At 35.2% G+C, this 21254-nt stretch overlaps 1 protein-coding gene across 1 annotated transcript in view; it reads left to right on the top strand.

The window, feature by feature from the left end:
• CRPPA (CDP-L-ribitol pyrophosphorylase A) overlaps positions 1-20904 on the top strand; it is a 195603-nt gene extending 174699 nt beyond the window's left edge. Inside the window, exons 10-13 of the mRNA XM_077757629.1 lie at positions 17402-17481; positions 19019-19193; positions 20067-20171; positions 20881-20904. Of these exons, the coding sequence (XP_077613755.1) occupies positions 17402-17481; positions 19019-19193; positions 20067-20171; positions 20881-20904 (384 nt within the window). The remainder of the gene's footprint in view (positions 1-17401; positions 17482-19018; positions 19194-20066; positions 20172-20880) is intronic.
• The last annotated feature ends 350 nt before the right edge of the window (positions 20905-21254 follow it).

Raw genomic sequence — 21254 nt, forward strand, 5'->3', positions numbered from 1 at the left:
TTACTGACAAATGCCAAATAATTATATATTATATATTATATATATTATATATTATATTTTTCAACTAACTAAATTTCTCCATATATTTTTTTATTGATGTAAGAAATTTTAACAAATACTTTGTTTACCCCTAGATATGCTTCATATGTATGCATTCTTTTCTGATCATAGAGATACCATTTGGTAAATTACAGAATATGTTAGTTCCTTAGCTATATCAATGTAGTGAAGAATGAATTAGCTTTTTCCAAAATTGACTTTAAAATATTCTAACTTCAAAAAATTAGTCCCTTAAAAGAAATACTTTATGATTTCATTCAAATGTGGAATTTAAGAAAGCAGACGAATATAGGATAAGGGAAGGAAAAATAAGATAAAAAACAGAGCGAGAGGCAAACCATAAGAGACTCTTTTTTTTTTTAATTTAAAGTTTTTTTTTTTTTTAATGTTTGAGAGACAGAGCCTGAGTGTAAATGAGGGAGGGGCAGAGAGAAAGGAAGACACAGAACTGAGGCAGGCTCCAGGGTCCAAGCTTTCAGCACAGAGCCCAGCACTGGGCTCAAACTCAGTAACCTCGATATCATGACCTGAACCAAAGTTGGACGCTTAACTGACTGAACCACCCAGGCCCCCTAAGGGACTCTTAAATATAGAAAACAAACTAAGGGTTGCCAGAGGGGAGGTGGTTGGAGGATGGGTTAAATGGGTGAAGGGCAATAAGGAAGGCACTTTTTGGGATGAACACTGTTACTTGTAAGTGATGAATCACTAAATTACACTCCTGAAACCATTATTATATTGTATATTAATTAACTTGGATTTAATTAAAATTTAAAAGAAACAGAAAAATAAAATAGATTCTTTGTAGGTAGCTTCAACTTAGACTTATGGATCAAGTGGCTGGCTTGACCATTTATATATTAACTTTTCTGACTTTATCATTGAGTAATCTGTTCCTTAAGTTGTAAATAAATAAGGAAAGATTTTAAATTTATGCTCTGGACTAGAAGTGTAGCATAAAGTTGGCCCTTAAAATTTGTTACATGAATTTAAATCAAGTCCTGTTCCTCTTTCTAAAATAACCTTACAAGCATAACTGTGAATAATTAAAACCAGGTTTTATAGCTTAATCTACATAAAGGACCCTTAATCCCCTTTTAAGTATTCTTTGAAATTTGTATGTAAAATATTACTCTTCATCATTTTATTCTAAGTTTATGATGCAAGTTATCATTGAAGTTCATGATATAAATTATATCTTTTGGCAACCTGTGATAAGTATTTGAAATCTGTAGGTGATAAAAAAAAGCGAAGTTATAGACACTTAATATTTCTGACATGAACTGTTGAAGCCCATAGTTCATAGCTTTCAGTCTTTGTTGAAGTCTAAAATATTTTTGTTATGTCATGACTTTGTTTTTTAAGGCAAACATTTGCAAGTATATTTAAAAAATATTTCTTATAATTGTTGACAATATATAACTGTTTTCGTGAGTTCTGTGAGCCAATTCTAGCAAATTATCAAACACCAGGAGGTTATGGGAACCCCTGATCTATATATAGCATGTCGGTAAGGAGTACACATGACCCTGACTTGGATTGGCATCTGAACTAGAAGGCAGTCTTGTGGGAATGAACCATTAACCTGTATGGTGGACATTGTTTCACCTTAAATCTGTAAAGAAAATGTTGTGAATCAGGGCCCCCAGCAAATTGACAATAGACTTGTAGCATGAAAAATAAACTTTGTTGTTACTGTAGTACAACTTAAACCATACGGACCATTTCACAGAAGGAGCTTCTATGTTAAAAAGATATTATTTCAATGATAAGTATCTTTTTTGTTGTTGTTATATAGACAGTACACCCTCGAATAATCTACTCAACTGATTTTCGCATTCAGCTTTATCCACCTTCTTCACAAAGATAGCATGAAACATCTTAGTAGATACTTTTTTTCAAGTCCAGATCTAAGATTTGTACACTTTGCCCTTGTTTGAGTGTTCTACTGGTATTATAGGAGGGAGAAATAAATTTAAGTTGTTTCAATGAAGTCACATTAGGCCCAGCTGATGACTGATTTTCTGTGCAAATGGCTTCTAAATACTGGTTCTTGTAAAAGTCCTTAAGTGACAGTATTATAGTCACCTGATGAATTTAATAAATATAGATTCCTAGCCTATACCTTAGGGATTCTATTTCAGTAGAGCAAGAATACACCTGGGGCCTCTACATATTTCACAAGCTCAAGCCCTCATGAAAGTCTTAATGTGAACCAGGTTTGGATGACACTCTTAGGTCGGTGGTTCTTAAGTACACTGACATACTGGAATCAACTGTTGACCCTCTTTAATCTATATAGGACTGTCACCTCTGTGAAGGCCCTGGGATACCAGATGGTACAATGGAATTTTGAGATGAACATGAGTAAGGGAGTGAAGAATGACCATTTGAAAAAGTTTCTCAGCCAACTCTGAGATCGTCTCTTCTTGTGCATTAACAACATTCTAAGCACTCACAGATGATCCAGTTCATAGGGCGATTCTATTAGTGAAGTTCTTAGTTATAAACAAAATGTTTCAGTGGTTGTTAAAAAGAAAGTTTTAGTTAGTTCATTTTGTGTCTTATAGAATTCCTGAAGAGTCATGAAACCAAGTTTGGATACCACCTAGCCAAGAACAGTGCAGGTGGCAGAAATACTCAATTGCTCTGGGACGGTGCTAGTAACAGTGCCTTCCTTCACGTACTTCATCACTGCTCCTGGGTGCATATGATGCTAGGGAAGCACAGGTAGAAACTCTGCCATAGCTCCTACAGAAAAGACAGAGTCTTTGCCCAAACCTACTTTCCCTGTTTCTGGAACCATGCCAACCTGCTCACTCCCACCTTCTAAGTCTCTTAGATGTGCATTGTAGAATCCATAGAATTTTGATAAAATGAAATCTGGGGAAATGTAGGTTCTTTCCTCTGTAGTCTCTCTAGCATGTGAATGAAAGTTGCGATATGGTTGAAGAAGGTATTAGTTGAGTCACTTTGCAGTATTAGCCCCACCAACCTAGGTCATAGAATCTTGTTCTAGGTTGAAATCAGAGTACCTTTAACACGTTATATTCACAGTCAAGGGCGTGTCATTCACCTTCATCCAGGCTTTCATGTGGTGTCTTAATATCACAATTTACACATTTTTAAAAATAAAATTTTACACATAAATTTTTTGACAATAGAATTTGTAAATTCTGTAAAATTTATAAAGTTCTGAACTAGTTTTTTATTTAATGTACACATTTTACGTGCTCAAGGATTTAGAGATAGAAGCAAACAGGTTTATGGTTAAAGGGTTTTCCAAAACTATTAAAACTGATTATTTCTTAGTTGGAATTAGCATCATCCCATCTAATTGAAACAACTAGCCATCTGACCTTGAACAAGTGATAGAATTTGTGTACGCCTCTGATTATTCATTTGTAAAATGCAGAATCAGTAATTGTTGAAGCCTCCACTGGATAAGAAGACGGAGACAAAGGATATGGGCACATGACAGTCAGACTGTGTCACATGACTCCATCAACCATTATTCACTGTGACAGGGAAAAACTGAACCTGAACCTAGATATTCATCCCCTCCTTGTGTGACTATAAACTTTACCCATACTATTATTTTCTTTATTTTGTTGAGACATTACTGATTGTAGTTCATATATTTCATTATAATTGAGAAAGGGAATTGTTTTTGTTTTTGTGTTTTTTTTGACACCTCAATAAAGTAAAAATCAATGAGAAGAATGTTTTAGTCTATTTTGCTAAAACAATGCCATTGATTGGGTAGCTTCTAAATAGCAGCAGTTTATTTCTCATATTTCTGGAGGCTGAAATTCTAAGATCACAGTGCCTGGATGGTCAAGTTCTGGTGAAGACCCTCTTCCCTGTTGCAGATAACCATTTTCTCATTGCATCCTCATATGTCAGGGAGAGGGGGAGGCCTCTCTGGGGTCTCTTTTAATGAGAGCACTAATCCTATTCATGAGGATTCCACTTTCATCATTTAATCACCAACCAAAGGGGTTACGTTTTAATACTATCACGTTGTGGGCATTACGATTTCAACACGAATTTGGACAGGGGACACACACACATCCACTCTGTAACAGGAAGCCAATTGGCATTCATCAGTGAAATGCTAAAATATTAACAAGTTAGCATGACAGGGACTATGTACCATTGTAGTCTATTCATTTTCCTCTGTCTCCTTTCTTGTCTGAGCTGTCATTCCACTGGGTTTGATGCAGTGGGAAATAGGTCTTTGGAAACACTGTTTGGATTATTGAGTATTTTTCACAAGATGAGGCCATTGGGAGGGACTGTACCAATTGACAAATAGAAAATTCAAGTTACTTTCTCACTGCTCTTGAATGTCATTTTTTCCTCAACTACAGCTCTGAAAAGCATATTAAAAAAAAAGGAATAAAGTTACCACAGCAGGTTTGTAATTTTGTGGGTATTTTAAAAAATAACTATTTGTAAATGATTAGAAAATTCTTCTATAAGCCTCCAAAACAGGATATGGAAAGGCTAAATGAAGTGCTTTAGCAACAAGATTAATTTAAATAAAGCTGTGTAAATTGATTTTCTGTCACAAAGTGTAAACCAGATCTCTCTACTTGATGAGTTAAATACGATTGTCCTTTTCTATTGCCTGGGTTTTGAAAGATTTGTATGTACTGTAAAGGACATTCAGAAATTATTCTTGTTGATGAATCTCCTTGTCATTTACTCCAGCTAAAATCATAATGAAACATTAAGAACGGTCTGAACAGGTCAAACTGCTGTAGGATACTTTTGTGCCAAAAGACGTGAATTTGTAACATACAGTTGTTATTAATCTTTCCCTCTTAACTGCATCCCATTTGGTCTCTGTCCTCTAGACATGAGTCATCCTTTAAGTTTGCATGATCGTTTAGAGAACACATAGGTGTATGCTATCAAATAGCACAACACTGATGTTTAATGATAATCTTGGAGGAGGTTAAACTTAAAACTCCACTTCCCACAACAAACAATTACTCGTAGTTTAACTGGGAATTATTTACTTAACACACAGTACTTTCCATGGCATTGAATCATGTGGCATGCACACCAAACATGCTGTACCAAATCTGTTTACAGAAACCCAGAGTACCCTGTTCGGAGTAATCAGGCTTTTTTGATGTGGAAATGTTTATGAGACTAAATATTTTTCACTTTCAATATTGTTTTGGCTTTTAATGTTTAAACTTAGTCATTCTTCGGGAAAATATGAAGGTCATAAAATATAATGTGTCTTCAAAATTGTGTGAGATTAAAAAACAAAACTCTTTTTAGAGAGTTTGGATAGCTTACTTAGCTTTATTAGAGCGACAGTAAGCATTAATACTTAGATATAAATAAATGAAATGGCGTAGTAGGTACAAACTTCTACAGATCTCCACTTATATTTTCAGAATAAATGAAGCAACATTATGAATGAAAATGGCCATGGAAAACTAATGCACTAATTCTTTTTAAATAAAGTATTAGTTACCTATTACTGCATAACAAATTACCCTCAAATTTAGTGGCCTAACATAATATTTATAATCTCACAATCTCTGTGGATTCACCTGTTCTGGGTCTTTCTCAAGACTCAAGTCATCTCAAGGCTCCACTGGTAATGATTTGCTTCCTAGCTCACTTATCTGGCTGTTGGAAGGAATTGGGTCTTCTGGAATGTTTTGCACCCAGGCTTCAGTTCTTCCCAAGCTTGTGGTTGGGGCCCTGTTCATAGAGTATCTCACAGTGTTACAGCATGCAAGAGAGAGGACCAAGAATGAAGTCAGTTTTCTATAACATAATCACCAAGTGACATCCCATCACCTTTATTGTGTTCTATCCTTGCAAAGTAATTACTAGGCTCTACCCACCCTCTGGAGAGATGATTACACAAGGGCATGGATACTTGGAGGTACTGATGATTAGAAGCCATATCAGACAGTCCTCCACAGTAATATCAGAGTGCAAATATTAAGGTTAAGTATTTCTTGATATGTACCCCATGCCGAGTGAGGGGTTGGTAACCTTAAATATGGCTAGAAATGTTTTAATGAAAAATATAAATTGTGTATATCTAATACATAATGTCTATGCATGTACATATGATCATACACATTTTTTTGATACGTGAATAGAGTAATAACGGTTGAAGATGTTATAGCAGGGAGATGAAGAGCAAAGAAATAGAAACTTACCTTGTTGTAATCTGTGTGTGTGTGTGTGTGTGTGTGTGTGTGTGTGTTTTGAAGAGCTTGATTTAGGTAAGATCCATATCAAGTCCATGTCAAATATCCATACATCAAAAACAAAAAACATATATTTATAGGTAGGCTGTCTTATTTGAGTTAAAGTTAGTAAACCTTGTATTACAAAATAATAGCTGTAAAGTGGTGGTGTTGTCTTTGAAAAGTTGAGACCTATTACATTAAGAGTATGTAACCCAAAAGTGTTGTGTTAGAGGCTTGGAGAAAAGTTTCCAGACAAGAGAGGTGTTGGTAATCTTCAGGGAAGACAGCTTTGTAGAGTGCCGGAAAATATTGAGAAACTTTGTTGGGAGTCATGATTTTCCATAAACTGTTCCCCCAGTAAAACTGCTATATTACTAATATGAAAAGTCAAAAATAGGATTTAATTTTGGTCTCCATTAGTCTGATATTTTGACTCATGAAATAGAAAAAAAATAGATATGGCAAATAGCCTGAAAGAGTAAACTAAACAATTAGTTCCTGGAAGATTGAGAGTTTTCTAATGTATGTGGCATTATTTCAGCCCCTTGAAATAAAATGCGTTGTATATATACTCTGAGTTTGATGTAGAATGTCCTTAAATAACATTGGAAGGAGATAACTTTCTCTGTTTATTTTCATTTTGTGGAAGACTAATTATCCAAGCTTCAGATGCAGCTGTACAAAGAACTCTAAAATTGCAATATTTAACTGAATCAAGTGGAGAACCTTATATGCATTCTAGAGGACTTGAAAACACCAAGTAGGGGGGGAAATGAAACTAAGAGAAATGTGAAGTCAAGATAATGATGATTTTTAAATGAGAGAGAGACAGAGAGACAGAGACGTGAGCAGGGGAGAGGCCAACAGTGGGAGATACAGAGTGTGGAGCAGGCTCCGAGCTGTCAGCACAGAGCCCTACATGGGGCTCGAACCCACAGACCATGAGATCATGACCTTAGCTGAAGTCAGACACGTAAGCGACTGAGCCACCCAGGCATCCCTAAGATAATTATTTTAAGGTTTGACATTCTAAGCCAATGACAGTATCTCTGAATATGTTGAAATATTGGTGGCCTATTGACTATTAGATATTTCATGTCCTTGAGATAAAGGGTAATATTTCTAAAACCAGCAACTGTGTAAGGAATTAAATACCTAATCAGATAAGAATTCTGTATTTTCTGCCCCAGTCACTAGTTCAGAAGAAGAGTAGTTAATAAAATTAGAACATGTCTTTATTGTCTCTGAGAATTCTATCAGCATTTCTGATTATGATCGTGATGGAAATACAGAGGTACCTTCTCCCCTGAGAATCAAGGAGATATGAGTAATGGGTGGCAAATAGATTTGTGTATAGAAAATGGTACGTTTATTAGTTTTCCATCTATTTTATTACTCACCTTTGACAACTGCTAAGGAAACCTACTTTAATTAACCTTCAACTTCCTCCTACTAAATTCATAATGGCATTTATATACTGATGCTATTAGGAAATGAGTTGGGAGCAAACATATCTACAGTTAAATTTTAGAATCTGAATTTTAATGGACAGACAACATGTTTGACAAAGACATGATGATGTTTATGCTTCTGTCATTGTTTATATTTTATATGTTTCTAATTATATTCCATTTTGAAATGCTGTATTCAGAAAATAGGTAAGGAAATAGCATTCAAAACATACCATAGATAATTTACCACTTGTTCATCTAAAATTAAATAACTTACTTATTTGCCTTTTTACTGTAATATCTTTTTAAAAATGATTCTGAGTGTGTATTTATGGCCTAAAAGGTCTAAGTCATAATACATTTTTACATAATACATTTTAAGTAGCCCACAGATCTGCTCTACAAATTTTCATTTACAAAGATCATTCAGGAGCAAAGGAAATTAATTATTAATTAATAGGACATGTTTTACTTTTGTTTACCACAAAATTGTTTTCCATTAAAATTATTCAATAAAAACGGGTTTTTTTGTTTTTTGTTGGTTTTGTTTTGTTTTTACATAATCACAAGCTTAAAATGGAGCAATGCAGAGTGTATTAAAATAGGGACCATGAAATTAAAATCTATACCACCTACTGGTATGCTCTTCTTACATTCAGTTTGCAATTTGGAGCCAACTTTGTGTACTCTTCTTACTATAAAGATAGAAAACAAACAAGCAAACAAAAACCATTTTCATGATTGAGTGAAGATCTGTGTTGTGAAAAGATATAAACTATTAAATAACAGGCTACATATAATAGGAATGTATGCACTTATGGTTTCCTAATGCTTCTGCATTATACTATATATTTCTGGGTCCTTTGCAAAGAGAAGTCAGGTCATTTCTTACTTGTCTACCAGGCATGTGTCTGATTCTGACTTGGTGTGTTTAGTTTTGAATTTTAAAGAGGATTAATAACACACTGACACAAGTTTAAAATGTACTGTCTTCATCACCATCTTAGACTATTACCCCTTGATGAAATTTCTGTCCCAATATTTTAAAATGTTTTGTTGCAGTTTAAGGATTTACGCTCTAAAGAAAGGGTGGTGGGGCAGCTCTTTTTCTCTTACATTAAGAAAGTCCAGGGACACCTGGATGGCTCAGCTGGTTAAGCAACTGAACTCTTGGTGTTGTCTCAGGTCATGATCTCTTGGTTCATGAATTCGAGCACCAAGTTGGACTCACTGCACTGTGTGGATTCTCTCTCTTCTCTCTCACCCCTGCCCTGCTCATGTGTTCTCTCTCTCTGTCTCTCAAAATAATATAAACTGAGCATTGATGTAGACTTACTAGTATTTTTCTGACCTTTTTGATAATAGTCTAAAAACACATATGAGAAATTATGAAAAATCTAGTTACTGAATTATCAGTTCTGGTCCATGGAAAATGAACATGTTTCCTACATCTAATTTTTTTATTTGGATGTTACATATAATTTCCCCCAAATATGCTTGTCAAGAAGTACAAGCATTCAAGAAGAAGTACAATTGGGGAGAGTCTTAACGATTTTGAACAATGATATGGCCAATATAACATTTAAGAAGCCTCTAATGCGTATTTTCTAAAGTTGTGCCTTCTATTTTGTGGTTTGTTTATGCATAAAGGTTATCAGGCTTTGCCAGCAATGTAACAAGAATGTAGATTTTCTTCATAAATATACTATCCTAAGTCAAGTAAATCACACTGAATGCTTCCTCAAATTTTTGAAGATTGTTTTAACACCTTGAAAAGAAGGACAAGTTATATTTTTAAATATGTGTTAAGTCCCTTTGTAGGGAACATTGGGGAAGTCAAATGATGGCTGAGACCCTCACCCTCAGGGAGAGGTTTCAAGGAAGGAACTATATCAGGTTAACTGGGTGTTAAAAATGTATAACGTTTGCTTTTCAGAGCTTAATTATTTCCAGAGGTATGTGTTTCCCAGAGAAACTAATCAATAGCATTATGACCCTTGTGATAAATTCATGAAAATTGGTAATGGAGAAATAGCTGTTTTGCTTTTTGCCAGCCTAGCTGTCTCTTGGGAAACTTCTACCTTCTAAAACCCTGTATATTGCACTTGAAGATTTGCAGATCTTTTCAGCTAGTGCATATTTGGTGCTTTACTTAGTAAGAAAGCATATGCACTAAGACAAAATAGTAGAGCATGCTATCGCCTAGACATTTGAGAATAGTGAATTTCCTGACTAAAATGTACAATAAAGAAAAATAATGAGTAAAAATCCCAAAAGTTACCAAGTTAGGATTTTTGTAAAGTTAAAGAACTAAATTTGCTTAAGGTTTCTTACTTTAACAAGGGTTATAAAGGAAGGGGAATTTTTCTTTCCATGGCATTTCATTTAAGTGCTAAATTTAAATGGAAATTTTAGAATAATTCTGTAATAATTCTCAAGTATCCAAAGTTTGACTTAGATATGGTAGCTAAATTACTACTAACTTAAAGCCTTCTCAGACAGAATTTTAATTGCTGCTTGCATCATTTGGATATTTTATTCAGGCTCACCTTTGATTCAATTCAAATATAATAATTTTTCAGATGTTTAAGATGTTTTAAATGGAAACAAAGGTGTTTACTCAAAATGCCAAGTTTATTAAAATATTTTTATTTGAAAAAGTGAAGTGTAGACTGTTAGGTTGAAAAATTATCACTTCATTAAACAGACATAATTTTTTTCAGACTGATAATTTTTAATTTTTTTTTTATAGTTTATTTTTGAGACAGAGAGAGAACATGAGTGGGGGAGGGGCAGAGACAGAGGGAGACACAGGCTCCAGGCTCTGAGCTGTTTGTCAGCACAGAGCCCGACACTGGGCTCAAACCCACGAACCGTGCAATCATGACCTGAGCCGAAGTCGGACACTCGACCGACTGAGCCACCCAGGCGCCCCCAGACTGATAATTTTTACTGAGCTATAAAATAAACCTAGACTTTCTACAGTTTGTTATATAGCAGAGATGTGACTTAATTTCATCTTTAAATGTTCCACCATTTATTTTGAAATTTGGAAAAGTGATACTTTTTTTAAATATCTGGAACATTATCTATTAATAATAAATGAAGCTACTAACTTTGTTAATGTACAGATTTCAATATTATACTTTGTGAACAAAATTTTATGATTATTTCAAAACTTAAAAAAATAGCATTTTTGCCAGTTTCAAGGAAATTTACTGGGGAAAATCACAGCAGAATGGAGTTTTAAACCTCCATTGTTGAATTAATTGATGAACTAGTTGGTTTATCATTTGGGATTAAAAAATTTTTTTGTAATGTTTATCTGTGAGAGAAAGAGAGAGTGCAAGCAGGGAAAGGAGATTGGGAGGGAGACACAGAATCTGAAGCAGGCTCCAGGCTCCGAGCTGTCAGCTCAGAGCTCGATGTGAGGTTCCAACCCAGGAGCTGTGAGATCATGATCTGATCTGAAGCTTAACCAGCTGAGCTACCCACGTGCCCCTATCATTTGGAAAATTTTAGTTGTGACTATCAGAAACAAAATATAACTTGAGTTAACAATGTAACTGACCAATCCAAGACTCCTGGCTTTAGGGTTCATTAGACTCAGATGCTCAAAGAAAGATTATCTCTTTTTCTCTGTTTCTGCCCCCCTTCAACCTCTGCCTACACTCAGTAATTTCATTCTTTATTCTCATGTAATTAAAAAATTTTTAATTCTAGCATACTTAAAATGCAGTGTTCCATTAGTTTCAGCTTTATAATAAATGATTGAACAATTCTATATATTACTCAGTGCTCATTGCAGTAAGTGTACTCTTTAATCCCCATCACCTATTTCACCTATCTCCGCCCCCCAGCCTCCCATCTGGTAATAACTTTCAGTTCGTTCTCTATAGTTAAAAGGATCTTGGGGGCCTGAGTGGCTCAGTCAGTTAAGTGACCATTCTTGCTTTCGGCTCAGGTCGTGATCTGATGGTTCTGTGGGCTCAAGCCCCGCATCAGGCCCTGCCCTGGCAGTGCAGAGCCTGCTCAGGATTCTCTCTCCCTCTCTGCCCTTCCCCCACTCACGCTGTCTCGGTCTCTCTCAAAATAAATAAGCTTAAAATAAATTAAAGTCTCTTTCTTGGTTTCTTTCTCTTTTTCCTTTGGTCATTGGTTTTGTTTCTTCCACATTTTAGTGAAATCTTAAAGTATTTGTCTTTATCTGACTGACTGACTTCACTTATCATTATACTCTCTAGCTCTATCCATGTTGCAAGATTTCATTGTTTTTATGATTGACATAGTATTCCAGTGTTGTGTGTTCGTGTGTGTGTGTGTGTGTAGTACATCTTCTTTATCCATCCATCGACATTGGGCTGCTTCTCTAATTTGGCTGTTGTAAATAATGCTGCAATAAACAGGGGTACTTGTATCCCTCTGAATTAGTATTTTTTAAGAAATTTTTTAATGTTTTATTTATTTCTGAGAGAGAGAGAGGGAGGGAGGAAGCGTGAGCAGGGGAGGGTCCAAGAGGGAGGGAGACAAAGAATCTGAAGCAGGCTCCAGGCTCTGAGCCAGCTGTCAGCACAGAGCCCGAGGCGGGGCTTGAACCCACGAACTGTGAGATCATGACCTGAGCTGAAGCCAGACATTTAACCGACTGAGCCACCCAGGCACCCCTGAATTAGTATTTTTGTATTTTTTGAGTAAATACCTAGTTGTGCAATTGCTTGATTCTAGAGTATTTCTGTTTTTAACCTTTCAGGGAATATCCATACTGTTTCCCACAGTGGCTGTACCAGTTTGCATTCTCACCAAAGGAGCAACAGTGTTCCTTTGTCTCCACATCCTTGCCAACACTTGTTTCTTGTGTTTTTGAGTTTAGCCATTCTGACAGGTGTCTCATATAATTTTTAAGTAGTATGAAACATAACCACCAACTGTTACAAGTTTATATTTTTTTAGTGTAGTAAATTCCATGGAAAGATTGCCTTTTTCCCAATATTTTTGCCAAACCTTTTGGTTCTTGCTTTCATTAAACTTGTTTATTTTTTTATTGAATTACTGTGGTCCAAGTGGATCTTTATTCTTTTAACAGGCATAGTTAATATGCCCGCCTCTGAAGCCAGGTCAGCTTATCCAAACAACGTGGATGACTGTAAGGACTGGGTACATTTGTAAAAGAAAATTGTGGAGCCATTTCCAACAGCATGGGGAACAGTTGCTGGATAAACCCAAACTACATATCTGTTAACGTTATGGACTGAATGTTTGTGTCTCCCCCACATTCCTATGTTGAAATAGTGATGCCAGATGTGATGGTATTAGGCATTGAGGTTTTTGGGAGACAAGTTATCAGGGTAGATCCCTTGTGAATTGGATTAGTGCCCTCTCCTCTGCCATGTGAGGACACAAGAAGCCAGCAGTGTGCAACACAGGACATGGTGCTCAACACATGCTGATCTGCTTGCACATCAATCTTGGAATTGTCAGCCTCCAAAACTGTGATAAGTAAGATAGTGTTTAAGCCACCCAGACTATGGAAATTTATTACAGCAGCCTGAACTAAGATGTTTTATTATTTTGGTCACTTTTATATCTTAGTAATTCTACAAGAAGATAATAAAAATCTGTGTTCCCATTGTATAAATTTGAGCGCTTGTTTACTCATTAAGTGTGGAATTACAAAGTATCATAACAAGTATTTAGGGGATCTTTAAGTACTTCTGGGCAGACTGTTCTGGAAACATTGCCAACCAGTTATTTTTAGCCACTTGTGAAACATACTTTAGATTATATGTTGCTAAAAGTTTCACACTTTGGAAAATAGTTACTCAAATTCATAAAAGCAAGTAGCCACTAGAATATTAATACCCATTCATCTTATCTTCATTCCAAGATGTTCCTGGAAGAAAGTGGAAGGAGGGAGAGAAGTCTCCCTTCCAGAGAAGGGAAAGGGTAGGTCACGATCTGAACGTGATTCCTTATTTTTGTCACAGTGGAAGGAAATGGGTTGGAAACCACTCTTCTATACATCTATCGATCTTGCCATACTTGCCTTTTTTCCAGAAAAAAAAAGTTTTCATGGATTTATACTGTCCATCATAATACTTAACTTTGATTGCCTTTCTTCTCTTAATTTCTTTCCAGATGTGATTTGTGGTAAAAATGTATTGACCTTGTCCTTCCACTGTGCAAGTATTGTACATCACCCATCATACTTTTTTCTTCAGAGCAATATAACACAGTCTGGTGCACAGTGTTCTTTACTTACATATATTTATTATCCTTCTCCCTTACCTGAAATGGGAATCCTTAGAAGGCAGGGTGGTGTGTGTGTGTGTGTGTGTGTGTGTGTGTGTGTGTGTGTGTGTTTTCTGGCTTACCGATTTATTTCTAGCTTCTAGAATGATGCCTCGTACAAAGGAGACCCTCAAACCTATATACTCATTTACTAACATGTAATGTGCAAAATTGTACATATACTTGCAAGTGTTATCAGAACATCATAAGTTTGAGTAGTATCCTTATCTTTCTTTTTAACTATATTTCTCTGGTTTCTGTTCATATCATATTTACTGTGTTCCTGAAAGTATATAAAACATTAACAGAAAAGTGGTTAAACCATATACTTATGTTATTAGTTAAATTTATAGAAAGATGAAAGTAAATGAATGCCAAAGTGTAGGTAACTGTCATTCATAAATGAATGCCAGTTGTCTTATTCCAGAAACTTAGAGATAGTTTATTCATAATCCCACTAATAATTTGCCATTTATTCATACTAAAGAAGAAAAATATCTCAAGTTGGAGGAAAAACTCATAAAATTTATCAGCCAGCACAGTCTTGATAAACTCTTAACTGGAGATAGGAATAGTTTCTTAACTTGATAAAGTGATTTACTAAAAACTTAAAGCAAATATCCAACTGGGGATTGGTTAGGCCCACTGCCTCTAAAATAAAGAGCAAGGAAAGAATGACCATAATCACCATTCTGGTCAATTTTGCTCTAGATGTTTTCTACTCGAGCAGTAAGGCAAAAGAGAATAAAAGGTGAAATGATTGGAAAGTGAGAAATGTATCAGTATTTGTAAATAATTTGAGTATCTTTGTAGAAATGTCACGAATCTGTACATTTTCAAATTTAAGAGCTCAAGAATGTATGCTGTAAAATCAACATACTAGTAAACTTTTACTTCAACACAAAAGCAACAAATTGTTACTAACTTTAAATGGCCTCTCTTATAAAATAGAATTATGTCAAGTGGAGTCTGTCTGTGTCCTCTTGATCTCCTTTCTTGCAGGATCTGTAATTACTATTTTATTTACAGTGAATGAATTTGATTTTTTAGTGTATCTGTATTTCTCTTCAAATTACTGTCATTTTTAGCTCAAAAATAACAACAGAAAGATATTTAGAAAAATATAAAAGCAGTCATTAAAGACAAAACTTTTTGATTGGGAAGTGTTCAGTACTACCCTGTTCCTGGTAAACTGTTAAGCAATAATAGTGTTTGATATCTAGGTACTGGATGTTTCTCTTTCAGGTTTCTGCATGTTTTCTTAGCATGTTACCGTGTGAACATTCATTGTCAGGTAGATCTTTAGTCCCTTAAGGGAATTGGTTATGTGCCAATTTATTAATCTTTCACAGTATTAGGAATTTGACTGTACACACTATTTATATTTTGGAAAAAGTCTTGTGATACCATTTTTTAAAAAAATTTAAGGAAAATTTTAATTGATTTATAAAACATCTTAAAATACCATACGTTAAAACACTGGATTAATTATACGGTGTTTAGAAATTAAGTTAGGAAGTAGCTTAAATTGTTTAGTTGAAACTTTATACCTTGAATCATTCTAGCACTTGATATGCATTTTCAATTTATAGGAATGTGAATGCCATACAGATATTATTTAAGGTAGGTATTGTTTATAGTATTTCAAGGATGCTCATTGCAATGAAGCTAATATTGAGATTAAATATGGCTCTTAATATAAAAAATTTTTTTAAATACTATGTAGATTTCAGGTTTGTAGATAAACATTACCAATTTCTACTGTGAAATAGTGCTTTCACCATCTATGACATTTAACAATTTATAGTCACACTGAGGCATGAATTTAAATCACTGCAAATTGCTGTAATGATGAGGAATGTGTTATTATTTAAGCATAACCATGCTTCATTTTGCACAAGAACTCATGTGAAGTAATAGAAATTCATTTATTTATAGAAATATATTTTTGTCCATTGAATAAAATCAATTTCTTTTGGACATTTACAGTTCTTAAGGTGATGGCTTTCAAATAAATTAGAGTTATAATAGAATGTCTGATTGATTTGGGTCCATGAAAATAACAAAATCTGGAAACCAGAAACACCAGTAATGTATCTGTCATAATGAATTCCCTAGTCAATACAATAATACAGGTGAAATAAAGGTCTTTACTGAAGTTAAAAAAAAAAAAACAATTTACGCTTTGAACATGTACTCAGAAAACATACAAATTCTACATGGAATTATGATTAAGGAGAATTTTATTTTGATGATAATGTGAAAATAATTTGTGTTTAGAAATTAATTTTTGCCTTTCCTTTCCTGGGCTCATTCTACAGAATTAGAATAATAGTAAATGGCCTGTGTGTGTTACTAGAATTGTTAGGTTTATGGCTATCAATTAAATATTTTAGTTCTTGGATGAGTTCTATTTTATTGGGAAATTTTGTCTTGTGATGCTGAATTTTAAAAATTAGGGTCTTAGGACATAATCTTTACATATACTGTTGAAGATAAGCAAAGCCAGATGTTAGTGAAAGTGATGAAGGCAGATTTATGTTCAGTAACTCCTGACAATGGGGGAAACAACTGAGCTCCATTCTGATTTGTGAAGGAAGAGGTGACAGAGAGTAGGGAAAGGCAGAGTGAGGTTCAAGTAAAAAGTTACAAAGGGATGTCAACATAAATGTGATTAGGCCAAATGTGTCTGCTAGCTGGCACTTGCTGAAGTTGGGATGCTGTCCTCTCACAGAGTAAGGGAGACCAAGGTTCTGTCCTTCCTGGTGATTATCTAAAGGAAGACTCAAGAAATTCACTCTTGACTTCTAAGAGATAAATGTACATCCCAGAGGGACAGCGAAAGGATTTATTACTTTAAGCCCTTTTTAGTAAATGCTCTAAAGGAAGGTCAGGGGGTCTATCCTCTTGTATTGGTTAAAACAAACAGTAAATTGTAGGGGCCATGTTGTTTCCTTAGGCATTTTAATTGGGGACTAGTGTCATTCTAGGGACATGGCCTTAATGTTGCTAGAAGACATGGTAGAGTGTTGTCATGTCTTAGTACAAAGATGTGGCAGAGTCTTTATGTACAGTTCTTGTTACCTTATATTACACAAAATGGAAATGAAAAATTATTTCAAAATTTTCAATAGAAAATATAAGTTTTTCAAATTTTCCAATAGAAAACGATATTAATTTAATTAGTGCCAAAGTAATAGTAATAAAAAGAATGAAAGGGATAAGTTTTCCTGCATTGAAACTTTTTTTTTTCAATAAGACAATGTTAAGGGTTACAGATGTATCTCCCTCTTCCCCCTTTATTTTTGAGAGAAAGCAAATTCACATGGTTTTAAACTTAATCCACGTACAATTTTACCATGCATGCAGTGGAAAGCCTGCTATCACCATGCCCATATCAACCTAGTCCACAGCCCCCGTCCCCTAACAGGAGCATCTGTCCTTCACAGGTATGTGATTAGATATCATAACTAGGTTTTCCTTTATCTGCCCTCAAGCTTTCTTCAGATTCACAGTGGCGTATTCATCAGGTAGGTGTGTCACGTTTATCATGTTTCCCTTACTCTGTTCCTCCTGGGTTTGGGTAGGTTTTTGCCTTTTATAAAGGGTTTTCCCAGCTATGTTGATTTCCAATAGACTGGCTTTTGTATTTTACTGAAATATGATTGTCAGCATTTGAGTAATCAACAGGGTTGGCCTATTTTGCATATTAAAATAATATATATCATTAGGTCATAAGGAGACATTATTATAGAAAAAGCAACATTCTGAGAGTAATTTAGTATTTGTTGTCTTTGCTGTTTAAGGAAAATGTAACCAAGAGTGATTGCTACTTGTATGTGACCAGTCAGATGTAAAAGAAGCAGACCTCACCTGATCAGTGAAGGTGGCTTTCATTGACCCTGAGTTCTGGCATTCTGGAGTCTTAAACCCAAGTATTTGCAAAGAGATGCTACATTTTTGAAGTTTAATGAGACACATTAATTGGAAAACACTACTGCATTTCTCTTGAATGAACTTGACCATGGTATCCATACTGTTAATTCTCTTAGCCTAAGATAATCCCATTAACTTTGATTGGTTTATGATCTTGTGCCCATGTCTAGCTGAGTGACCTGCTAAATGAAGGGCATTCATAGAGGATAGGAAGAAGACTAACACTTTCTTTTTAAATGTAGTTTTATTAAAGCACAGGGACAGGACCCATGGGCAGAAGGAACTGTCAGAAAACTAATATTTTGGAGCACTGGGTGCACTAGGTACTTTTGTATACACTTCATTGAAATTTCAGAATAGTCCTATGATTGGTTAATACCTCAATTACTTATTGGTGAAGAATCTCAGATCCAAAAACAGAAATAACTCCTTACACCATAAACTAGTAAGTGGTTGAATTGGGTTTGGACCTTAAATGTACCACAGTGTGTAGCTACTCAGTGAGGCTTGAGTAGAAGAGCTTCTTTAAAACATTACTCTATAATGGAAGCCATGTTATATTATTAACATTTAGCAGGCTTTTGATTTATCCTAAAGATCAAACTTAATTTCTCTTTAGATTATTTTATGATCCAGTCTTTTCTTCTTGGCTGTTGAGAAGGGGATGCTGCTGGGTATGAAGGTTGGCAAGGTCTTTCCTTGATGATTGGGTGTGGAACTTAGATGAACAAAAGGAATCTCAGCCTTGATGGGCTTGTAATCCCAAAACCAGTCTTTGTCATTAGGTTTTACAGAGGTGTTAACAGCAAGACATGGAGTTGAAGCAAAGTGTCTGTTCCCATGGGGTGGCAAGAATGGATGTGCAGCGTGGGAGGACCCTTGGAGAACAGATCCCAAAGATGGCCCCTGGGAATAAGTCCTTTTAAGGGAAGGAGCCTTTTATGCTGGAGTACCCATAACCAAGCCCCGATGATGAGGAGGAAAATATTAAAATTGCCTGACCACCTCAGATAGCCCTGAACCTTGTCAGTCTCTCACTCTTGGCCATAGTGAAGCTGAGAGCTCTGCAGGACTTTATCTGCATCATTCCCGATGTGGAAGGCCAAGACCCTTCTCTGCTCTTGTAGCAGATACTTATTTAAGTGCATTTGGATCCGACATTGGCTGTGGCGGCACGAAGACCAGAATAGATTGGCCTGGCCTACACTACCTTGATCTGCACAAGGTGAGGCTATATTAGGTGGAAAAAAGTTTTAGTTTTTCAAAGAACCAGAATAAAAATTTAAGTCAGTTTTAAAAAGTAACCCTGTTAAAAAGGTAAAGCATTTATGACATATTTGCTTCCAAGAAGAAGAGTTCTTAGGTGCTTGATTAGTTTCACTGCCAGAATTGGCTCCATGGGATACATTCCAGAGAGTACCAGGGAGCCATAACACTGTTTTTCTAATACTGCTCTCCTTAATTATCTGCTTATCTTAATTATCTTTGCTTCCAGGGATCATTGTGTAGCTTACTTTGCTTTGGGTTGGGCTCCTAATTGTATATTATAAAGAACATTGTAAACAGTGGTTTTCATGCTTTTTTTTTTTTTCTTCTATGGTTCTTTGTAGGGTGGGGTAATAAGTGGTGGTGGTACAGAAACCTATCAGAATGACCTAGGGAAGTTTTCAAACTACAAAAAATCTCTACTCGTTAGGTTATATGCTATATTCTTTAGTTAAGACTGTCCTCCACCCCTTAAAAAAAAAAAAAAAAGGAAAACAAAAGGAAAGGAATACAAAGTGTTTAAACTCACAGAGCGTAATTTTGAAAGTTTGTACAGGTTTCAGAGTGTTCCGATAGATCAGACTACTTTTCAATCTGGTCATGTTTGCCTTTGGTACTCTTTATCTAAACCATTAAGAGAATGTATAAGTATACCTGACATTCATAAAACTTGAGTAAAACATTAAAAAAAGAAAAAAAAACTTATGAAAATAGTTTAGTGAAATAAAACAGGATATAAGAAGCGAATTCAAAATTAGTTTTCTTTGTTACCTAGATTGGAGGAGGAGAATACTTTGTATAGATCTTTCCTTTTTCTGATACATTTTGTTAGGGTTGTGTTGACAGAAATTTCAGCTCCATGATGTACTACTGTGTTAAAGGCCTTGTAATCAAATCGAGGAAAATGTTAAGAGGCAAAGGAATATGGACAAACACGGTAAGGGACTTGAGACTGAAAAATAAGTACTAACAAAAATATGTGTGGAGGTATAACATTTCCTTTTGGGGAAGAGTAGGAATGGTCTGTAAATGGAAACCCTCAGTGAGGGCTTCTCCTTCAACAGAGTAGGCTGTTGTAGAAGGAGCCCAGATACAAGTGCCCTGTCTCTTCACTTGAAGAAGGCTTCCATAGTGTGTATCTCAGGACAGTGGTGGTGTATGTGTGAAATAAAGGGCTATGTTCATAGTCCTTTCTGCTTACAACATAGCTTACAAGGCCTAATTTAGGTTTCCTCCAAGGCTGACAGAGGAGTCCTCATGTGATTTCAAGGCCTGTTGGTTCCCTTCTGTCATTCGGGCTCTCTGTCTTCTTATTTGTTAATATTTTGGTCATAGGTCAACAGATATTTAATTCTATCACTGNTCAAATTCACTACTATTTGGTTGGGGAAGACTGGTGTGGGTGTCAAAGAGGTCCAGAGAGTTCTAAATTCTTGGAAAGAGTTGCATGAGAGAATCTTATATAAGTGTAGACAATGCAAAGTGAATCGTCCCTGTTCGTACATCAGAGGATAAGCCAGAGAGCTTGTTCCTTTAGGTATTTTTGTCCTGGCTCCGCAAAAGCAGTGCTACTTTACTGATTCATGAAGATATTTTAAAACAGGATTTATATTTAACCCGTTTTATATTTATGGTGTTAATTCTAGAGTGTTTATTCAGTTCCTTCCTAAGCTTATATGAGCAGCAATTTAAATATAGTGGAATTATTATCTTAAAGTTTATATCATTTAATTAGCGAGCAGCTCTGTGGTTTAGAGCATTAACTATATCACAAATTACAAATACAGAGTTGTTTATTTAAGTAAATTTACATTAGAAGTAAAACAACTTTTTCTACATTGTGCTATATAACACACTTCATAAGTTTTTAATAAGTATTTCATGAAAAAGTCCTATAGTTAACTAACTTTAGAGGAATATTAAATTCCCTTAACTATAAGATCAAAACAGAAAAATCAATTTTATTTTCATATTCTAGCAAGAAAATGTTAGAAACTAAAATTAAATAATGAAACAGTAG

This window comes from Crocuta crocuta, unplaced genomic scaffold, assembly GCF_008692635.1.
Source record: "Crocuta crocuta isolate KB4526 unplaced genomic scaffold, BGI_CrCroc_1.0 scaffold62, whole genome shotgun sequence".
NCBI lineage: Eukaryota > Metazoa > Chordata > Mammalia > Carnivora > Hyaenidae > Crocuta > Crocuta crocuta.